Consider the following 20357-nt stretch of genomic DNA (forward strand, 5'->3'; position numbering starts at 1 on the left):
TGAGGTGCTGCCCCTTTAGGATGATTTAGGAGGATTTCTTTGAGCAGAGCCCAACCTGCTTGGTGCAGCCTTAATCCCTACCCCCTGCACTCCCCATTCCCTGCATTCTAGTTACTGGGATTAGAGGCTGGGTGTTTGTGTTCCTGCTTTTCTCATGTGTTCCTGCTTTTCTCATGCTTTGTTCGGCGTGTGGCTTTCACCCTTTCCAGCAAGTCCACTCTTCTCCCTCCCAATTCTGGCATTACTTCAGAGGTCTCTCTCTTACTAGACTGTAAAAATAGTAATGACAGTTACATAATGTGCCAGGCATTTTGCTAGGTGCCTTGCATGTCGGAACTCATTTTATTCTGTTCAACAACTCTAGGACATTAGTATTGTTAAGACAATTATTACCATGATCATCACCAGCATCCTAATTTTTCAGATAAGGAAAGTGAGACATGGAGAGACTAAAGCAGCTTGACCAAAGTATCACTTCCATGGGGTTGAAGGCATCAAGAGTGGGTTCAGCCCTAAAGAAGTACTTAGAATTCTTTAATTGTGGTGTGCTACAGACTTTTGCAAGTACATAGTGCATTTCCTTCTTCACCTCACTGGTGGCAACAAGAGACTAACCTATCAAAAGTGCACAGGCAGCCTACAATGAAGATAGAGCTAAGCCTTTTACCAATGGAAATCCCTGCATAAATTCAACTTCCAGCAAGGACAAATGGACCAAGACTTCCTGGAATGTAGGACAACAGAGCTGGATCTGATGCTCAACTCTCCAGGATCTACAGATCTAACTGAGGACACAGCTTCTAGTGGACTCAGACCTTCCCTAAGTTCATGGAGAATGTAGACAGATAGGCTTGACCCAACTCGTTCCAAAGAATATCAGTCAGCCACTCCTCAAACCGAAATGCCTGGCCACAAGGCCCTGACATATTGCCTTATACCTCACATACCAAACTTGATATAATAAGTGTACTTAGAATTTAACCTCCCTTGGTGGGCAGATGCAATTTCCTTATGATGTTCTCCTTGGGCCTAGCAAGAGGTTCTAGCTATAAATTGTAAGGTATTGCCTACCACCAGGCCTGACCTACACGTCAGCTAATCACACACAATCCTTGGTCTCAGTCCCCCAAAAGCAGATGTGTTACTTCAGGTTCTGTCCAAAGGAGCATGTTAGTTCAATGGGCACAGAAGAGGCATGGCAGGGGTGGTCAGAAAAGAAATGCTCCGAGCCAACAATAATCATGGTCATAACTTGCATAGTTTTCCACATGTTCTCTGCTTTCTAGATGAAAAGCCAAAAACCTCGGCTCAGAGAAGTTGAGTAACTTGCCTCAAGTCTCCTACTCAGTAGATGGCAGCACCAGGATCTGAAGGCAGGCATTGTTTCCACAGCCCCACTGCTATGCCACCTCAGCATACAGCCTGCCTTGGAACATTGGACATTTACCAGCAGGGAGGGTTTGCCAGCCAGGCAGGATTCTCAGCCCTTACTATCCCTTCATCCCCTTTCCTAGGGAGATTCTATCTGGAAATTTGAAAGCCTTCATTCTCACATAGATCGAAGTTCCTCCAGCCTCTTCTTAGAAGGAGTCTGCGGTTTCCACTGAAGACAGAACCAACCCAAATAATTGTTCTCAGAACTATTTTGAGCTGCTCAAGTACACAATGTCTTCAGTGGAAATTCCAGACTTGTAACACTCAGAACGTGGCAGAAATAAATTCAATCTGGATATTTCAGTATCTGATCTGAGAAATCGGACTCTGATGAGCATTGACTGTTTCACCAGCAGGAATTAGTTGCAAGTGACCTAATTGATCTTCTAGATGGGGGTTTATATCAAACACTTGAATTGCTGGTAAAGTCTTTCAAATACAATTGTAGTCATTTTTATAGTTGATTCTAAGTAGTAACAAAAAATGGGACTAATTACTTTGAGACATCTTGTAGGCTGTGAATATAAAATCATAATGCCAAGAAAAAAAGGAAAAGTTTTTCTAAAATGCTGTGAAGCAAATTCAGCTGGAAGAAAGAAAGGAAGCCTTAATCTTCACTGTTTTATACCACATAGAATTTAAATATGACATGTTGAGACTATTCTAGTCACTCCGTTCTCAGAGTGGTATTGGGATGAAGGATTTGTCAAAGCACGAGTAGCGTAGAATCTCTGCTAAAGTCACACAGTTTGGCCCAAACTTGGTATATGTCCAACATTTCTAATCTGCATGTATTGTGAATAGTAGAAACCTGGAGTCGTCCTTGACTCCCCCGTCTCATCCTTATATCTAGTCCCTAAATCCTAATAATTCATTGGTATAAATACAGCCTGAATCTATCCAATTCTCTCCATCACAGCACCACCATGCTTCACATTTGAGTAACATCTACATTTGAATAAAGGGCTTAAATAACTATTGTAAAGCATGTATTTGTACAGTAGGTTCTCAGAATCTCACAACTGAATACCCAAAGTAGTCTTCTAACTGGTCTGCTGACTCCAGGGTCACTCTCTCTCACTCTAATCTCCACCCTGACGCTCATGAGATCTTTCTGAAGTAGAACAGGGATTTCACTGTTTAAACTCTTCCCTTGGTCCCTACAGTTATAAGCTCCTCCACCTGTCTACACAGCCCTCATCTGTTGTAGCTTACTTTCTTGCTATCACATGTCACTCCAGCTAATTCAACTAACAGCAGGTACCAGATGCTCTCTTGCTTTTCTTTGGAATGTCCTTTTCCCTACCCTTATAATCCGGAAGAGAGGGGGAGCCGGAGCTGGAACTAGAGGTGAATGTGCACAGACACACACCATGATGTGTACAAAACTCTATCTAGACCAATGCCCACTAAGGCAATCCCTAAGGAATGGGTTTCAGGGGAGATGTTGAGAGTGGTATTGCAGGATGTGCTTTGCACTTTTCTATATGGTTTAGATTTGTTTTATAGTGAATGTGTTTAACTTATCTGTCTAGATTTTTAACTACATTTGACCATCCCCATTTCCAGATTTACTGATTCAGCGGAAAAGGGTCCTGGATTCTGATCTTCCGAAGATCCCCAACAGAGTTTAGCCAAATTTGAGCACTGTGGTTGAAATAATTATTTCCAATATAATAAGGCAATTAACATTTTTGCTTTTTAAGAAAAGCTCCAACTCTATTATATAACCATTTTTACATTTTATTTTATTTTGTAGTAGCTTAATTCTACTACAAATACACATTCTCTAAACATATTAGATTTGAATTATCTGTAAGAAATATAATAACTTGTCAGCCACCTTAACATCCACATTTGAATAAAGGACTTAAATAACCATTGTAAAGCATGTATTTTTGCAGTAAGTTTCATAACCCATTTTAAACTTAGGGCAAACAAGAAAAACAAACTACAAACATTAGGGTTTCTTAAATTCTAAAATTGTAACATTAACTTTAATATCATTTGATTGGATCTCAAAACAATGTATAGCCTCAAAATATAAAGTAGAAAGTTATTACAAATATCAACTTTGGTATAATACATACCTATTTCACTAAACATTTTAAGTTTTTGAGTTTGTTTTTATAATTACCTTTTGAAAATATTGATAAGGCCCTATAATTCAGATATCAAAGCATCGATTTCTTTAAACTTGTTAGTTATGTTTTCAATACATTCCCCAGCTTTTAATTTTATCCCGTCAATTATAACATAGTCCTCTTCACAATGGTTTTCAAATGGACTGCTTGCAGGAGCGTCAGGGCCCCACTGAGGCAACTGTAAAAATAACCACACAATTCATCAGTACTACCTCAACTGTATCTGAAGACTAGGTTCAGTTATTTGAACAAAACATAAAGTAATTGATAAGTCTTGAACGACAGCAGTTACACCAGTGATGGCGAACCTATGACACGCGTGTCAGCACTGACATGCGTATCCATTTCTGATGACACGCAGCCACCTGCCGAGGATGAAACATTTGCTGCTCCTGAGGATGAAACATTTGCGACTAGAGTCTTGGAGTTAGTTTTTTCCTCAAAGTGACACACTACCTGAGTTATGCTCAGTTTTTTGGCCAAGTTTGACACACCAAGCTCAAAAGGTTGCCCATCACTGAGTTACACAAAGTTTTCTGTTATGTTGGTGGTCAAAAAATGACTCCTATATATAGTATAATGTATAGTAAATCCTATCTAATAAAGAGGGAATATGCAAATTGACCATCACACCATCACAAATATGGCGGCACCCATAGCCACAAGATGGCAGCGCCCAGTCCTCTCAGCCCCGCCAGAATCCTCCAGTCCTTTCACAGAAAATGGGTTGCCTCAAAAGTTGGTTAAGCTTCTTAGGACAAAAAGCATTCAAAATCTTTGAAAAGGGAATTCCAATATTTATAAAAGTTTAGACTAGACAATTCAAGGTTATTTCCACTATAACCTTCTAAGATTTTGTGATATTAACATTCTGAATTCACACAGTACCAGCTGTATTGTATGTAAGCAGATATTATTTAAAGGAATGGCCATTATTATTAAAACAACTCATAAAACCACACTGTTTGTATGTCAAGGACATTCTGTATGATTTTCCTAATGGTTGCAGTTAATGCCCCTAAACCGGCAGTTGGACATCCCCCAAGGGGTCCCAGATTGGAAAGGGTGCAGGCCAGGCTGAGGGACACCCCTCGTGCACTGGGCCTCTAGTGTTAATATAAAACTTAGGTCTTGTCTGTTCCCCAACACTACACTTTTAGTTTTAATTTTGAAAAAATTGGATCATTTTAATTCTGTGAGTTTTCTATATTTGTTTACTTTTAAAACTACTAATATAGGAAGTACAACTTAAAGCTATTTTAGTCACATTTTCTGTGGTCATCTTCTCACAAGCATCTGCATTCCTCACAAACAGTGATAGTTTTCTTAAGCTTGTTTAGACAGGACACTGGTAAAAACAATGCAAACATACCCACACATAGGAGATTTATAACTTCAAGGTTCATTCGAGTTAACTTCCCAGGAAAATCAAGGAAAAAATGTAAATAAGTATTTTCATATATCAAAAGTATACTATAATATAAATAATTATTAAGTAAATGGTTTTCTTTGTAAATGGATTACCTAATTTGTAAATTACTCAGATGGATTTTATAAAAATCTGAAATGAATCCCCGCCCACTGCTTGCCAAGTTAGGACATGTCGACCCGTTTTAATATCAGCTAAAGAAGAACATAATTATGAAGGTGACTCCTAAATGACAAATAGAAATAAATTCTTATTTTCCATATGTATGACAGCATGTTGCTACTCTCATCCATTAGTATAGACGCTTGCGAGAAATCAACTTGAAAACTCGTGAAGTGAATGATGAAAATATCATCAAATTTATAACTTTGAAAATAGCTCAGACAATATTTGCTTAGAGTATGAACATGCTCAGAACTTTAAAGTTATCAGGTGGTTCGTTTTGGTGGATTAGCTTATAAGAGGCCACTTTTTCCTAAAAACAAAACGCCGCTCACATTTTAAGTGGGAAAGGAAGGGAGGAAGGGAGGGAGGGAGGGAGGGAGGGAGGGAGGAAGGGAGGGAGGAAGAAAAGAAACCCCTGAGATGGTCACTTCTTTGCGTTTAAAGTGGAAATTATTCCAGCTTTGATCATTGGTTTCACTGCTATTCTTCTTGCTTAAAAGTGAACAAGGCCCTAAATATCTTGAGCCTGGTGTGAATGCCAGACGTACAAAGCTCAGTGTGGAGAGTGGCTTATAAACCAGTCGGCAGGAGGCCTTCCCCTGCCTGCCAGCGAGTTAAAATGGTTAATTTTTACAATTCCTAAATGCCTTTTGAAAGCATATAATATTACAAGAATCTAAAAAAGCAAGCTCTTGCCTGGTGATGTATTAAAACTATGTGTTGTACCTGAAGAAATAAAAATCAGAAGTAATTTTCTGTTTTATCAAGTTACTAGTTATAATGGCAAAACAGAAGCCAGTTCTGTGACTGTAAAAGCTCCAGGACATCTCTATAAAAATCAACCTGGCTGTATTTTTGAAAAGACGAACTGCAAAGACTGAAAACACATTGTACAGAACCATATGGTGCTCAAACAAAACACACATTTGCTAGAAAAGAAAAATGTACAGTAATCTATAATAAAAGGGTAATATGCTAATTAGACCGGACGTCCTTCCTGACAAAGCTGGGGCCGGAGGGAAGCCAGCCCGGTCCCTGGTACCCGCAGGCAGCCCGAGGGATGCCAGACTGGGTCCTGGATGCCGGAGGGAAGCTGGTGCCGGCAGCCGGGGGAAGGAAGGCCTACTCTTGCACGAATTTTCATGCATCAGGTCTCTAGTTAAATATAAGATACATCACCAATCTATAGATCTTGTTCTATAAAAAGTGAGATACAGAAAAGAAGATTTTTGAAAAAAAGGAACTCTAAATGGAAAAATAGCATTTTCAACTGATTAATAAAACTATCATGTTTTTCAACTCAGTAAGAGTTTTTAACATTAATTTTACATATTTTCTTTTAACACACTGATCTCCTTAATTGTAAATTCTGTACATTCTCTTGATTTCAAAGTCAATAAAGGAGGTGTTTAAGAATCTTCTTTATTCTTGTTGAAGTTCTGAGTAAAATCATGCAATTGGGCAGCCTTCCAAAGTGTGTACACAGTATTTTCACTTTGGGGGGGATGAGGAGTAGTTACTCAAAGTGAGAATGTGGGGAAAGAGATAAAGACATCTCTGCACTCCTTCTCTCTAGTGACCGCCATTGCCATTTCTCACCTGTAGTAACAACTAACCGTAGGTGTCACTACGCTGAGCACTTTTCCCAGTTTGTCTTATTTAACCCTCCAAACAATCCTCTGAGGCAAGTGATGAGCAACTTTGCCAAATTACACAAGTTGTCAGTGGCAGGACCAGGGCTGGGACGCAGGCTATAGTCTAGAGTCAGAGCTCCTAACCACTGTGCTCTGAACTCCAGACCCACTACCAATCTAAATGATTGAATGAGAGAATGAATAACGCCATAAGGATACCTGACTCCTCGCTGCCACTCTCCTTCCTAACCACTCAGGGAACAGCTATGCTGCCTGTGGAAGTGGCTGCCTTATGACTTATTTTTTTCACACCTACCACATCGCTGCTCTGTATTAATGACCTGGGAGTTAAGTAAGACAAACCATGAAAAGACACATGGAGCTCATGTGCTGAGCAGTTTCTCAACCAATTTAAATTTCTGTTGTCATATATAAGTATTAAATAAAGTTAAGGACACGTGGTCTTTCTCAGCCCAACATGCTGGCCAAAAGGAAAAAAAGGACAAGTCTAGATATGAATGGTGAAATGTATTACAATAAAAGATTCTATCTAGTATTTTAATAATGGAGCCTGTCCCTATAGAAGCTATCTCTATGCATGAAATAGACAGGGCAGATTTCCCCAGCTGCCCTAACCCCAGTGCCCCTCCTGACTGTGGAGACTGGCAGTGCGGAGGAGGCCTCTTTAGTGGCATTCCCTTCGCTACATTAAGCCCCTTCCATCTCTCTTCAATTCCAACCTCAAAGATCTGAAACAAAAAGAGCACCTCTGCTGAGACTCGGGTATTTTTTTCAAAGACTGATAGATCTATTCTGATTTCTCAACAGGCTACTAGTTTATCATTCAGCTCATGATAATCAAGGGCTCAAATTTGAGAATTGAGAAAGGTTTTCCATATACTTAAAATGCCCACCCAGGAACAATCTCTGCCATGTAAAGAATTTGAAATTGTTACTTATAACTATCAATATTACCTTTTCTCCTGTATTTATTTCCTCTCCACGTTCTTCTTCGGGCTCATCGGGTGTTGCTGTGGGTTCTAGAGCTTGCTGTAGCATTTGCTCCAGTTCTTTTAGTAAAACTTCTGTCTCAGAGACAACTAAAGAAACATAATTAATATAGTAAAATATGCTACATCTTAATTCAATCTAATTCATAATCTTAGCCACCACAAAAGAGGAAATCTTCCAAATGTTACAAGAAATAATATTTTGTATAAATTTCACATATGCCCTCTACTTGATACAAAATTATTATAGATTTCAAGGTGAATATTTTACAATTATTCCTTGAAAAATGTAGATGACATTTTTGCTATGTGTTAAGTACCCCAAAACAACAAAAGCTCACTAAAATGTGTGCTTTTTAAAAATCAGGAGCCAAGGACACTAAACTAAATTATGTTACTAATAGACCAGGGGTCAGCAAACTTTTCCTGTGAAAGGCCAGAGAGTATATTTCAGGCTTTGTGGGCCAGATGGTCTCTGCTGCTGTAGTGCAAACCATAGACATGTACACAAACAAATGAGAGGGGCTATGTTCCAATAAAGTTTTATTTATAAAAACAGGCATCCAATGGTAGGACTGAGGGCCACAGTTTACCAATCTCTGCAATAAACCATTAAAATTACTCGTTAAAAGGGAGCCATATGATGAAGTGGCTAGGCTAGACACAGGCTAGTCTATTCCTAATCCAATTATCAACACATCTTAATTGCCTAATCTGATAGTTTTTAAAAACACACTTAAAAGTTTCTTTTGTATGTGCTACTGTGACAGGAATATATTAAATTGGCAAAAAAATCTGATAATTCACTGAACTTGCTGAGATAAAACAATACCCCCCAAAGAAATAAACACCTATTATAACTAAAGACTCAACTACTGATTAACAATACGCAACTGAATTTCTGATTTAAATTAAAAAAAGCATTTTCATTTGCTATAGAGTCTTGTTGAGGTAATGATCAAGGAAAGGAGGCCATGTGGAGCCTGCTGTCCTGCACAAGAGACAGATGGAGCACCTGAGAAGTCCTTCCAAAGGCAACATGATTCAAAGAGAAAGGCCATGAATATACATCCCATCACCTTCCACTCTGGCTACAAAAATCTGACATACCACCTCCTATTATCCACCGTTCATTGGCAGAGCACCACAAATCAGACTACATAGAACAGCTGAAAGTTCATGGAACATGAAAATAGACCCAGCAAGATACACACTACAGAGCTAAAATATTATCATTGAATACAGAAGCAAGGTGTTCTCAGCAACAGCATTAATTTTTAATGTAACTGTTGAATGCATTTAATTTTTTTCTTATTAATACTGTTTAGGAAAAGTGAGATATATATCCACATGAGATTATAGCCACACATGCGCATGCGCGCACACACACACACACTTGTTTTGTTGTAAGGTAAAAAACAAAAATTATAATGTGAAAAGTTTTATGCATTGTTTCCTTTTCTCGATTTCAAAAGAAGCTATACTTTATTATCATCTTTGTTGATAATTTTCTCTTACCTATTATTTGTAAGAAAGAAATTTTAAAATTCTGCTAAAACACTGTTTATTAAATAATGGTGTTAAATAAGGTCATGGGAGATTATTAAATAGATAATATTTATCCTTCCCTGGTTGTCCCTAGAGTACTGAAAAAACAATTTTTAGTTTACATTTTTCACATTCCAATTTTCAATTATTTTATTTTATATTTTAGAGAGGAGGAACAGGAGAGAGAGAGAGAGAGAGAGAGAGAGAGAGAGAGAGAGAGAGAGAGAGAGAGAGAGAGAGAGAAAGAGAGAGAGAAACATCAATGTGAAAGAAAACATCTATCAGCTGCCTTCTCCATGCCCCCTTACCAGGGATTGAGCCCGCAACCTGGGCATATACCCTGACCAGGAATCGAACAGGCTACCTTTCATTGCTTGGGATGACGCTCAACCAACTGAGCTACACCAGCCAAGGCACATTATAATTTTGTCTACAAAAGAAATTTTTCTGTCAATATTTATTGCTTTCCCCAATTTTCTTTATATTAAATCAACAAATATTTATTCTGTGCCTACTAAGGGCCAGGGACTCAAGAGAATAGGTCTAGACCAGGCATCCTCAAACTACAGCCCACCGGCCATATGCGGGTGTTTTTGCCGTTTTGTTTTTTTACTTCAAAATAAGATATGTGCAGTGTGCATAGGAATTTGTTCATAGTTTTTTTTAAACTATAGTCCGGCCCTCCAACGGTCTGAGGGACAGTGAACTGGCCCCCTGTTTAAAAAGTTTGAGGACCCCTGGTCTAGACCAATAAGACTTCCTGGCCCTCATATCTTCACAGCCAATCTTAGGTTTTCTCAAAACAGCTTGAAAACAGCATTCTGATAAGCCATTCCACACTTTAGGACCAGTTCCTATGTTCAAAAATAAAACAAGCAAAAATTATAATTGATATGTTAGTTTCATCCACATAGATCTGTGCTCTATGGTAACTGCTAAAGCCTAAGAACATGAAGTCTGAACTATTACATTCTAGAACGACAGAATTCAAAGTTTGGTGGGCATAAGAATCACCTGGAAAGTTTATCTAAAAATATGAAAGCAACCCTATGTCCAGAATTTTCTAGAGGAATGTACATTTTTGCTGAAGCAATTTTGTTAATGAAATTGACCTCTATATATGACAAACTTTTCACTTAGTAACCTGTTACCTAACAGACCACTACTTGTGGTTACTTTACACTGATTCTCCAGCCCTACTCACAGGTGTTGTGTTTTCCTGCTTTACATTCTGAGTCTATGGCTATTGACACTGACATTTAATGCATGGTTGAGAAGATGGATTTTGAGCTATGCTGTAAAGGAAAAATGGCACAAAAACATCTTTATATTTCTAAAGCTATGCTAAAATACAATCAATTTATGATAATGAACATCAGTGCTGAATGGCATTGTAGGCTCTCTGTTTTCAAGTGATCTGGAAAAATATGTACACTGCTTTTTGAACAAGGGTAGATAAAGTAATGGATGACTTCATAAGTCAACCAGGGTTCGTAATACCAACTTGACGGATGTCAAATCCTGTTTCCAGAGCCACGGGAGCTTTGCTTTTCTAAATAGGTACTCCTATTTTGTGAACTGATAGAGTTCAAAAATAATTCTCAAGAAAGAGCAGTTACTGTAATCTACAAACTAGGTTATCAAAATTGGTCAATGATAGCTTCCAAAGATAGAGACAGAATGAATGCCTTTGCTGATTGTGTGACCAATCATCTTCTATCAATACTGATTATCCTGTAGTTTCCCTGACTTCTTTGAATTTGTTGTTCAGAGTAAAATGATAGCATTACAGCTGCTCCATCACTCAGAGAAAGTGAAAAAGAAATCTCATGCTGAAGTCCGTATCTGGCTTTTAAAAATGAAGTTTTGTAAAATAAATCAAATTGTTTTTCCATTCCCAATGAGAAATGCTGTTTGTCTCAATAAATCAGTCACTATTTTAAAAGCTTTCAAATGCATATTTATGGAGTTTTCTTTCAACTCTACTTCTCTATTAAATGTTTAAAGAAGCTGTTTCCTTCTTATATAAAGAGGCTACTGGTTGGGTCACCCCAAAGCTGGCACTAAAAAATATCATATTAAATAAATTTGCAGGGACGTTTCAATAAGGACGTTTAGAAGGCATTCTTATAGAAAACTTGGTTTTGTTTGGATTTTGAGTAACCACAAACACTCCTTTGTCTGCTTACAATGAATATAGAGATGAGTAAAATACAGGGTGAAATGTAATGGAGAAGACAGCATCATTCCTGAGGACACAAACAGAAATTGGAAGCACAAGGCTTTGTACTAGGGGCATGAAGACCAATCACATCTGACTAAGAGGTAAGATTTGTCTTGAGTAGTAAGATATCACCTCTATCCTTGTCACCCCTTCTACTTCCCAGACCCAAGCTCCAAGCTCTTCATGCTCTTGATAGGACTCACCCCACGATGCAGGCCTTTTCTATATTAACCATCCCCTTCCATGCTTACATGTCCCAAGTCGATTATGAATACATCGTTTGCTAATTTAATAATGAATGCTAATAGATTATTAGTTTGCCCTGGGTAATTATTAATATGTCAATATCTTTTTTAATCAAACTTTTATAGACTGTCTATTCACCCAAAAGAAATGAGCTATTTACCAACAGAAAATAGAGATATAATTTGAAAAATGATAAAAACTCAAAGATTAAAAGAAATAAAAATCAATTCATTAAAGGGGATACTAATGGCAATAATTACATTTTAAAATGCTTAGACCAGTAGTTGTACCAGTGGTGTACATTAAAAAAAAAATAGCTTTAACCCTTTGCACTCGCTTGCTTTTTTCTCGATTCCTTTATTCTAATGCTAACCGTGTCGAGTCACACTCAACATCCAAGTGCAAAAGGTTAAGGTTCCTGGTACTTAAAGCAACCAAAGAAATAGCTGCACACTTTGATTAATTTTAGAAAGAAAAAAATGTGACCTTAGAAAAGTCATATAACCTCTTAAGTGCCTCAGTTTTCTCATCAATAAAATGGGAGATATAATATCTACTTTATCAACCTCATACAGATCTTATAAGGGTTAAACTAATACATAAAATACTGAAAAGAGTGAGGATATATAGAAATTGTTATAAGTATTGGTTTTCATTGCTATTATTATTGCTATTTATATTTCATCATCATAGATGCACTTTCTTATCCCTAAACACTGGGGGAAATGAATTATAGGGATAATACAAATATAGGGTGGGGCAAAAATAGGTTTATAGTTGCTCATATGGAAAAATAATACAATAATTAATAAATAATAATAATACAAGAATAAACTCTGTTTCACATACTCACAATTGCAAACCTACTTTTTGCCCCACCCTGTATAATACATGATATTCCTTGTATCAATTTTCCAAAAAATACAGACATGTTCCACAAATAGTTATATCTTAGATTAAATCTTTACATAGTAGTGGGTATACAGTTTAAATTATTTAATGATTCCTCAACTTTTTCTTCACTATTCTGTCCTTTTGCCTCACAAGAATTAGTTTATTTCCAGAAACAGTCCTCTCCATGTTGGATAAGCTAGCTTTCACTGCATCTCTTGATTACAGATGAAGAAACTGATAGTTGGAGAAGTAAAGTAGCTGCACTTAATTAGTTCTCCTCCTGATCTCTAGGGTGTGTGTGATGGTGACAATTAGTAGAGAATCTATATATATAAAAAGCCAGTGACTGGAACGCTGTATTGACCAGAATGACGGGTCGCTATGACGCCCACTGTGGCTAGCGAACCTGCCCAATGGGGGGGGGGTGGGGCCGCTGCTGGCCAATCTCATGCAGCCCCAGCCAGCCTGGCCCTGATCAGGCCCTGATCAGGGTGGGCCTGCCAGCCAACCTCCCACCGTCTCCTCCTCCAGACAGGCCTGGCCCCGATCCACCCCGATTGGGGCCGGGCCAGCCAGACCCCACCCATGCACAAATTCATGCACTGGGCCTCTAGTAACTTCATAAAGGAACAGCAAATCTGGAGCAGAAGACCAATAGGAAAGCTAGTCCAAAAAGTAGGGCTTGCAGAGATTCCAGAAGAAGATGTTATAATTTTCCTATATTACTTGATCTAGGGTTGATTCTGCCTTAAGAATAAATGTGAGATATTGGAGGCTTGCATTTAGGGATCCATAGAAATATAGGTAGCAGGTAAAATATCTGAAGAGGGTTAGACTACTGTTAAATAACTACTCTCTCAATATGTAGACAGCTCTTGCAAAGAAAACTGTAGGCTAGATGTTTCAGCTCTTCAGATGTTCAAATGAGATGGAGGAGTAAAACACAGATTGGGCTATTTTAACCATTAACATTGAGACTTTTAAAGCCACACAGAATGTGAGACTCCTAAAAAGGCTTCCCTTCCCATGGATAAGTCCTGAGATGAATTCACTCGTTTACACAGAAGAGTCACTTCCTGTCAATGGGCTCCCGACTGCACTGGGTTTCTTGTGCAGCACCCCTTGCAAGTTGGAGGGTAGAAGGATCCCAGCGATGGAGCCCTCAGCTGCAGTGCCAGGGCTTCCTCGTGGGAACTCAGTCAGGGATAAGCTACAGAAATATCTGAACTGATCTTGTGAGGCAAAGGGACCAAACAGCCCAAAAGGGCACCTTAATTAAAAGGAAAGCAGCAGCTAAATAAGAAGAGACAGAAACAATAGAATTTTGTAGTAGTTTAGGAGAAGAATAAAGGATTAAAAGTAATAATAACTATCCCAACCTTTCTCTGCCTGTTTTTCTTTCTTTCAATGAGACTATAAATATGTGACTATTTAGCTAATTGAAACACAGTGCCATAGGAGCTGGGGGTGGCTACAAGTGAAAGGGAGGACGGCATGAATAACTTCTGGGGGGTTACTGCGCTTTGAAACCTCTGTAAGGCTGCCTAAGTTCCATCTTGCAAATAAGCATTTGCCTGCTTTTCAAGACACAGAAATGTACAAAGGGTAAAGCACTTTTGAAATTAAAACCTTCTCCCTGCATTCCACATTCACCTACTGTGTTCTAATACCAGCGGCTATTCAGCTGGGAGCCCCAGGCTGCCACTTTTCTTCCTTCTCTCCCTTTGGCACTCCACTCCATTTGGAATGGAGAGGTCTGGATTGAAATGTATTGTTGCTGATATTTCTTCCCACAACTGCTTGTACTTTATTTTTAAAAAATTTATTTCCAGAAACAGTCCTCTCCATGTTGGATAAGCCAGTTTTCACTGCATCTCTTGATTACAGATGAAGAAACTGATAGTTGGAGAGGTAAAGAAGCTGCACATAATTAGCTCTCCTCCTGATCTCTATGGTGTGTGTGTGTTGGGGGGGGGGGGGGGGTGACAACTGGTAGAGAATAACTTCATAAAGGAACAGCAAATCTGGAGCAGTAGACTAATAGGAATGTAAAGACAATTGAAAAGCCCTAGAATGTAAATCAATACCCAAAATAACCCACTAATGTTTCTCAGATATGTATATATGTACATTATTTTTCTTCAAAGGACTACAACTATATTTGGTAGAATTAAATAGAAGTAAAAGAGCTAAAAGCAGGACAGGCCTTCACATACCCATATTTTCCTTTGATAAGGCATCATCTGAACAAACATTTTCAAAACAGCATTTTAAAATAGCTTTCCTAGAAAAAAATGTGACATAGTTAGTTTCAAATAATCAGTCATGTATACTTAAATCATTCATGGATATTCATTGGTAATAATAAATTATATCTATATATAAAAGCCTAAGCGACCATTACGACTGGATGACCAGCAGTAGCTATGATGTGCACTGACCACCAGGGGGCAGACACTCAATGTAGGAGCTGCCCCTTGGTGGTCAGTGTGCTCCCACAGCCAACCTCCTGCGGTCAGCCAACCTCCTGCGGCCAGCCAACCTCCTGCAGTCCCTCTCCCCTGCCAGCCAGGGCCCCTCCCCCTGGCTGGCCAGCCCCGATTGGCCAGCCCCGATCGCCAGCCAGGCTGAGGGACCCCACCCGTTCACAAATTCGTGCACTGGGCCTCTAGTGAGTATATATTTACCTTAAAATACTCTTTCTTCATTGTTTTATACTGTAAGACAGTATGATACAGTGAAAAATCAAAGGGGAATAGTATTCATTTGGGCTCTCTCTAGGTGAAAAGCACTAATAATCTACCAAGCACCTTACATAGGCTTTTTCATGTAATCCTTCCCCCAGAAACCCACTAAGTAATTGTCACTCCCATTGTGTAAAGAAACTAAGGCTCTGAGAAGTTGAGCAACTTGACAACACAGGTAAGTAGTTGAGCATGACGCACTAAATTCTGTCTGACTGCAAAATCCATGCTATTCCACTACATGGTGTTGCTGATTAAGAGTCAGAAAACATTTGTCCAAACACATTTTCTCTAACCATAAGATCTTGAGAAAGCCATTTAGCTTCTCTAAGCCACAATTTCTTCACCTTTTAAATGGAGATGACTGTGGTACTCCCCCTACCTATTTTGATGGGGTTACTGGGAAATATAAATGAGATAAGACAGTTAAAGTGATTTTTAAAACTTTATTCATTTTCTGAAAAAGGACTATCAGAATTAGTCTTTGAGTAGGACTCTCTTTAACACAGTACTGATTACCATTCATTAAAAATAAACAAACAAACAATGGCTGGTTCAATGATAAACACTAAAATTTGTCATCAGTGCTTATTAGTTCATTATAAATACCTGTTTCTGGTTTCCATTACCTATTTTAAACCGAAAACCTGCTTCTCATCTAGTTGCTCACATGATATTAATCTTTGAAAGTCCTGGTTCAACATATTTGTATAAACACCAAACTTTCTCCATACTTCTAAAACTACTACTTATCATTTTATTAATTCTTTTAGAAAATTTTAAACCCAATTGTCTCCCTAGAGAAACAGAATCAAGAGCCAGGGGGAAATGCCATATAATAAGTAAACCCAATATATATTTCAATTTTATTATAATACTTTTTAATTAAAAAAAAACATACCTCTTCCTTTTTCTGAATTTGGGCTTTTTCGTTTCAGTATTATTTTTGGAAACTGGCAACTGTAAATAACAACAACAAAAAAGATGAGATAATTCATATGGGACTGGATGAGCTCAGTAAAATAGTGGATCCTATATGGGCCCAGTAATTTAGCCCAGAAGAAAAACTCTGGACCAGAGCTCTGAACAACACCCTAGGTCAACTCTAAGTCAACCACTTCACAGTCCCTGCAATTGCACTGATCTGCTCAACTTCCAGGAACAGCAGGCTGATTCAGATGAATACTATCCCCTGCATCCAGGTTTGTCACCTTCACATACACATAAAAATACTAAGTAAAACAACTTTTTAAGTCTTAATTCATATATAACCATTAAAGAAAGGAAAAGAAATATGTATGTGCCAGAAACATGAGGAATGCAACACCATATAGGTGGGAACTAGCATGGTGAAGGCCACAAGGAATTTGCACCAGGATAGGGCACAAAGAACTTGGGACTGGGGTTTTAATGATTCAGCAAAGATACAACGAAGAATGTGGGGAAATTAGAACCTTCAGACATTGCTGAGAATGTGAAATAGTGGAGCCACTTTGGAACACAGTTTGACAGTTCCTCAAATGCTAAATGTAAAGTTACCCTATGATCTAGCAATTCCACTGCGAGGTATACACCCAAGAGAAATAAAAACATATGTCCACACAGAAATTGTACATGAACATTCATAACATCATTATTGATAATAGCCAGAAAGTAGAAACAGCCCAAATGTCCATCAGTAGATAGATAGTATGTGGTATAGCCATACAACGGAATATTATTCAGTCTTTAAAAATAAGTAGTAAAGACACATTCTACAATATGGATGAATCTTGAAAACATTATGCTAAGTGAAAAGTCAGAAATGTCAGAAACAAAAGGCCACATGTCTGTTACATTTATCTGACACATCCAGAAAAGGCATATCCATAAAGACAGAAGTAGATTAGTAGTTGCCAGGGACTCTGGAGAGGAGAGAAATGGGCAGTGACTGCTAATGAGTATGTGGTTTCCTTCTGGGGTAATGAAAATATGTTCTAAAATTAGATAGTGGTATTGGTTGCCCAACTGTATCATACTAAAATTCAATGAATTGTAAGAGTGAATAAATTATATCTCAACAAAGGTATAATTATAAAAAAGTAGTGACAGAAAAATTGAAAAGAGATAGAATATACTATATCAATAACTATTAACAAAAGGAACCCAATGTAGCAATATTGCTGTTAGAAAAAAATCGGATGTTAAGTCAAAAACATAATCAGGGATAAAAGGGTTATTACTCAATGCTAAAAAAATCCACCCAGAAAGTATAATAGTCCTGAACCTGTATGTACCTAAAATCTTATCCTTAAAATATACAAAGCAAAACAAAAGTAGAAACTGATGAATCTACAGTTAAAATATTTTAATTTACTTCTCATAAAAATTATAAAGCAAACACAAATTAGTGAAGAAATAGGAGAATTCAACAAAACAAATAATAAATTTAATCTAATAAACACATATCAAACCTGGCACTGAGTAATTACAGAATACATATTGTTTTCAAGCCTAAGACATTTGCAAATTTGACCACCTATTGAGTCACAAAGGAAGTCTCAAAAATATTAAAATAATTTCTATCTCACAGACCATATTCACGGACTAAAATGCAATAAGATAAGAAAGGAAATAAGAAATCAAAACCCAAAATATAGCTGAATAAATTTGTAATCAAATAATAGCTATAGAAGAACTCACATTCTCCCATGGATCTTCCTGTGATAAAAGTTATGATCTATGTCAGGATATGCTCTCACATTTTAATTATTTGTATACAAGACTTACCTTCTCTCTGGGTAATGCACGTTGTCTCCATGTCGCACCTTGTATACTGTAGGTGCACATGAAGTGTATGTGGAATAAATTAATAATTGTTGGGAGAAAGATAGGATAAAGGCATATCAGCATAAAGAAAAAATGGAGTTGATGTTACTGTCCATTCTGTACTGCCATTGTTGGTGACTTAGGCATTTAACAAATTCATTCCATTTATCCTCAGCTTCTAAGACAGCTCAGTGCAACTTTCACCTCAGTATATTTGTTAGCGCCTTTTGTCTTCATTTCAACTTACTAAAGTGAGAATTTCTTAGCCTGCTTTGTCGAATTCTTTCACAGTTTTACTGATCTTGATTTTACTAATTTTGAATCAAGCATCTAAACTACAAAGGTAAGAATAATTTTTTTAAATTTACTATGTTTAGCAGTTAGCAGAGTGATATTCACATTACACATTCAAAAGCATTAACTATGAAATGAAGACTGAATTTAATAATTCCTCAAAGTATTATTAAACAACTTAAATAACTTAATAATCATTCAAGGGAAGTTTGTATGAAACACTCATGAGGCTGAAAACTAAGTAATTGTTCTTCTTTTTGTGATCTTCAATCTCAAGGAGTAATTCAAATTTTTTTCCAGGACTGAAAATACATACATACATACCTCTTTATCCTATATAATAAAGAGGTAATACGCTAATTTGTCCGTTATGGTATCCAAGTCACGACCAGTCAACAGGTTGCACCTGCAGGGGAGCTGGGGGGCGGGGATGGGGGCGGGGACTTCCGCCCACAGTGGAGGCACGCCCAGGCCTGCCCAGCACTAATGTCCCACCCAGTGCTGAGGTGAAGCTGCCTGCCTGCATCGCTGGCCAGGGATGTGACACTGTCTGCCTGTGTCCCTGACCTGGGACGTGGCACTGCCTGCGTGTGTCCCGCCCCAGCGCAGAGCTGCTTCCGTGTCTCGGTGAATTTTGCAACCGACCCAAGGAGGAAACCGAGAGGGGAGAGGCCGGGAGCTGTGGATTCCCAGTGCTTTAGTCACTTGAAAACAGCCCCACTTGGAATGTGAGGCAGCTGTACGTTCAGCTGAGAAGTGAGGGAGCTGAACACCACAGTCGCTGGGCTCTTGTCGGTCCAAGGCCCAAGCGTCCACCACGAGAAGGAAAAAACGGAGGGAGGGGCCCGAAGGAAGGGAGGACTTTCCCCAGCCCTCTCCCTCTTTCCGCTGCCTACAAAAGCCCCAGGCCCGGCCACAGTTCTGTCTCCTTTTAGTCCCCTGTTCTCCAACCACAGAGGAAAGAAATAAGGGAAGGAGTCTGTGCTGCCTCCAGAAAGTATCTATATACCTGATTGGCCGGTCGCCTCCTGGAGAGGGGAGCGAGCCTAAGCCATCAGTAAAACATCCGGTGAGGGCTCCCGGACTATGAGGAGGGGCATGCTGGGCTGAGGGACTCCCCTCCCTTGTGCACGAATTTTCGTGCACCAGGCCTCTACTATATATATAATGGTGTTTATATCAGATTTATGTAATCTGCATAAACTGACTTGACATTGTCTATTTTCTTAAGTCACTATTCACCAAAATGAAAATATTTTTTATTTTTAAACAAGAAGAAGTTTGTTACTTGTGTTAAATCTGAGGGTATAAAATTCTGATTCAGCATTTTATGCTCATAGAAGACAAATATATTTCGTAACCTTCTTTTGAGAGTAATTGTCAGTCAAATAATCACTACAGAGCTGCCTACTTTTATAAAATTTCTAAAAGTGTATCTGTGCCTTGAATAATGTACACAAACTCTTTGTCAAAAGTTATCATACAAAAGAACAGCCAATGCTCTCATTTTAACTGGAAAATCTGCTGGGAAAATAAGCTTAGCATAAGGATGAAAACTAGTTTCATGGAGCACTGTAAATGATGGTTATTACTTACACTGAGTATCTGGAGAGTACAACAATAAAGTCTTCAGGCCTAGATAATGATTGTTTTTAACACTTCTTTGAAAAAGGGGAAGGTTGAAATGAGCATTTTCTAGCCATATTTTCAACATGATTTCAACAGAGAGAATACAAATCTGCATAAATGTCCATCAGTTACCATATGCTCCAGTCTAGCCAAT

General features: G+C 38.3%; 1 protein-coding gene across 3 annotated transcripts in view; it reads right to left on the bottom strand.

Moving 5' to 3' along the window:
* Positions 1-3275: 3275 nt before the first annotated feature.
* ZCWPW2 (zinc finger CW-type and PWWP domain containing 2) overlaps positions 3276-20357 on the bottom strand; it is an 81706-nt gene continuing 64624 nt past the window's right edge. For all 3 annotated transcript variants that reach the window (XM_079794912.1, XM_079794913.1, XM_079794914.1), the window contains 4 exons: positions 16374-16432; positions 14945-15012; positions 7782-7906; positions 3276-3756 (listed from right to left, as the gene is read on the bottom strand). In XM_079794912.1, coding sequence (XP_079651038.1) covers positions 3595-3756; positions 7782-7906; positions 14945-15012; positions 16374-16432 — 414 coding nt within the window. In that variant the 3' untranslated portion in view covers positions 3276-3594. The remainder of the gene's footprint in view (positions 3757-7781; positions 7907-14944; positions 15013-16373; positions 16433-20357) is intronic.

The sequence above is a fragment of the Cnephaeus nilssonii genome (genome assembly GCF_951640355.1).
Source record: "Cnephaeus nilssonii genome assembly, chromosome: 17".
In the NCBI taxonomy this organism is placed as follows: domain Eukaryota; kingdom Metazoa; phylum Chordata; class Mammalia; order Chiroptera; family Vespertilionidae; genus Cnephaeus; species Cnephaeus nilssonii.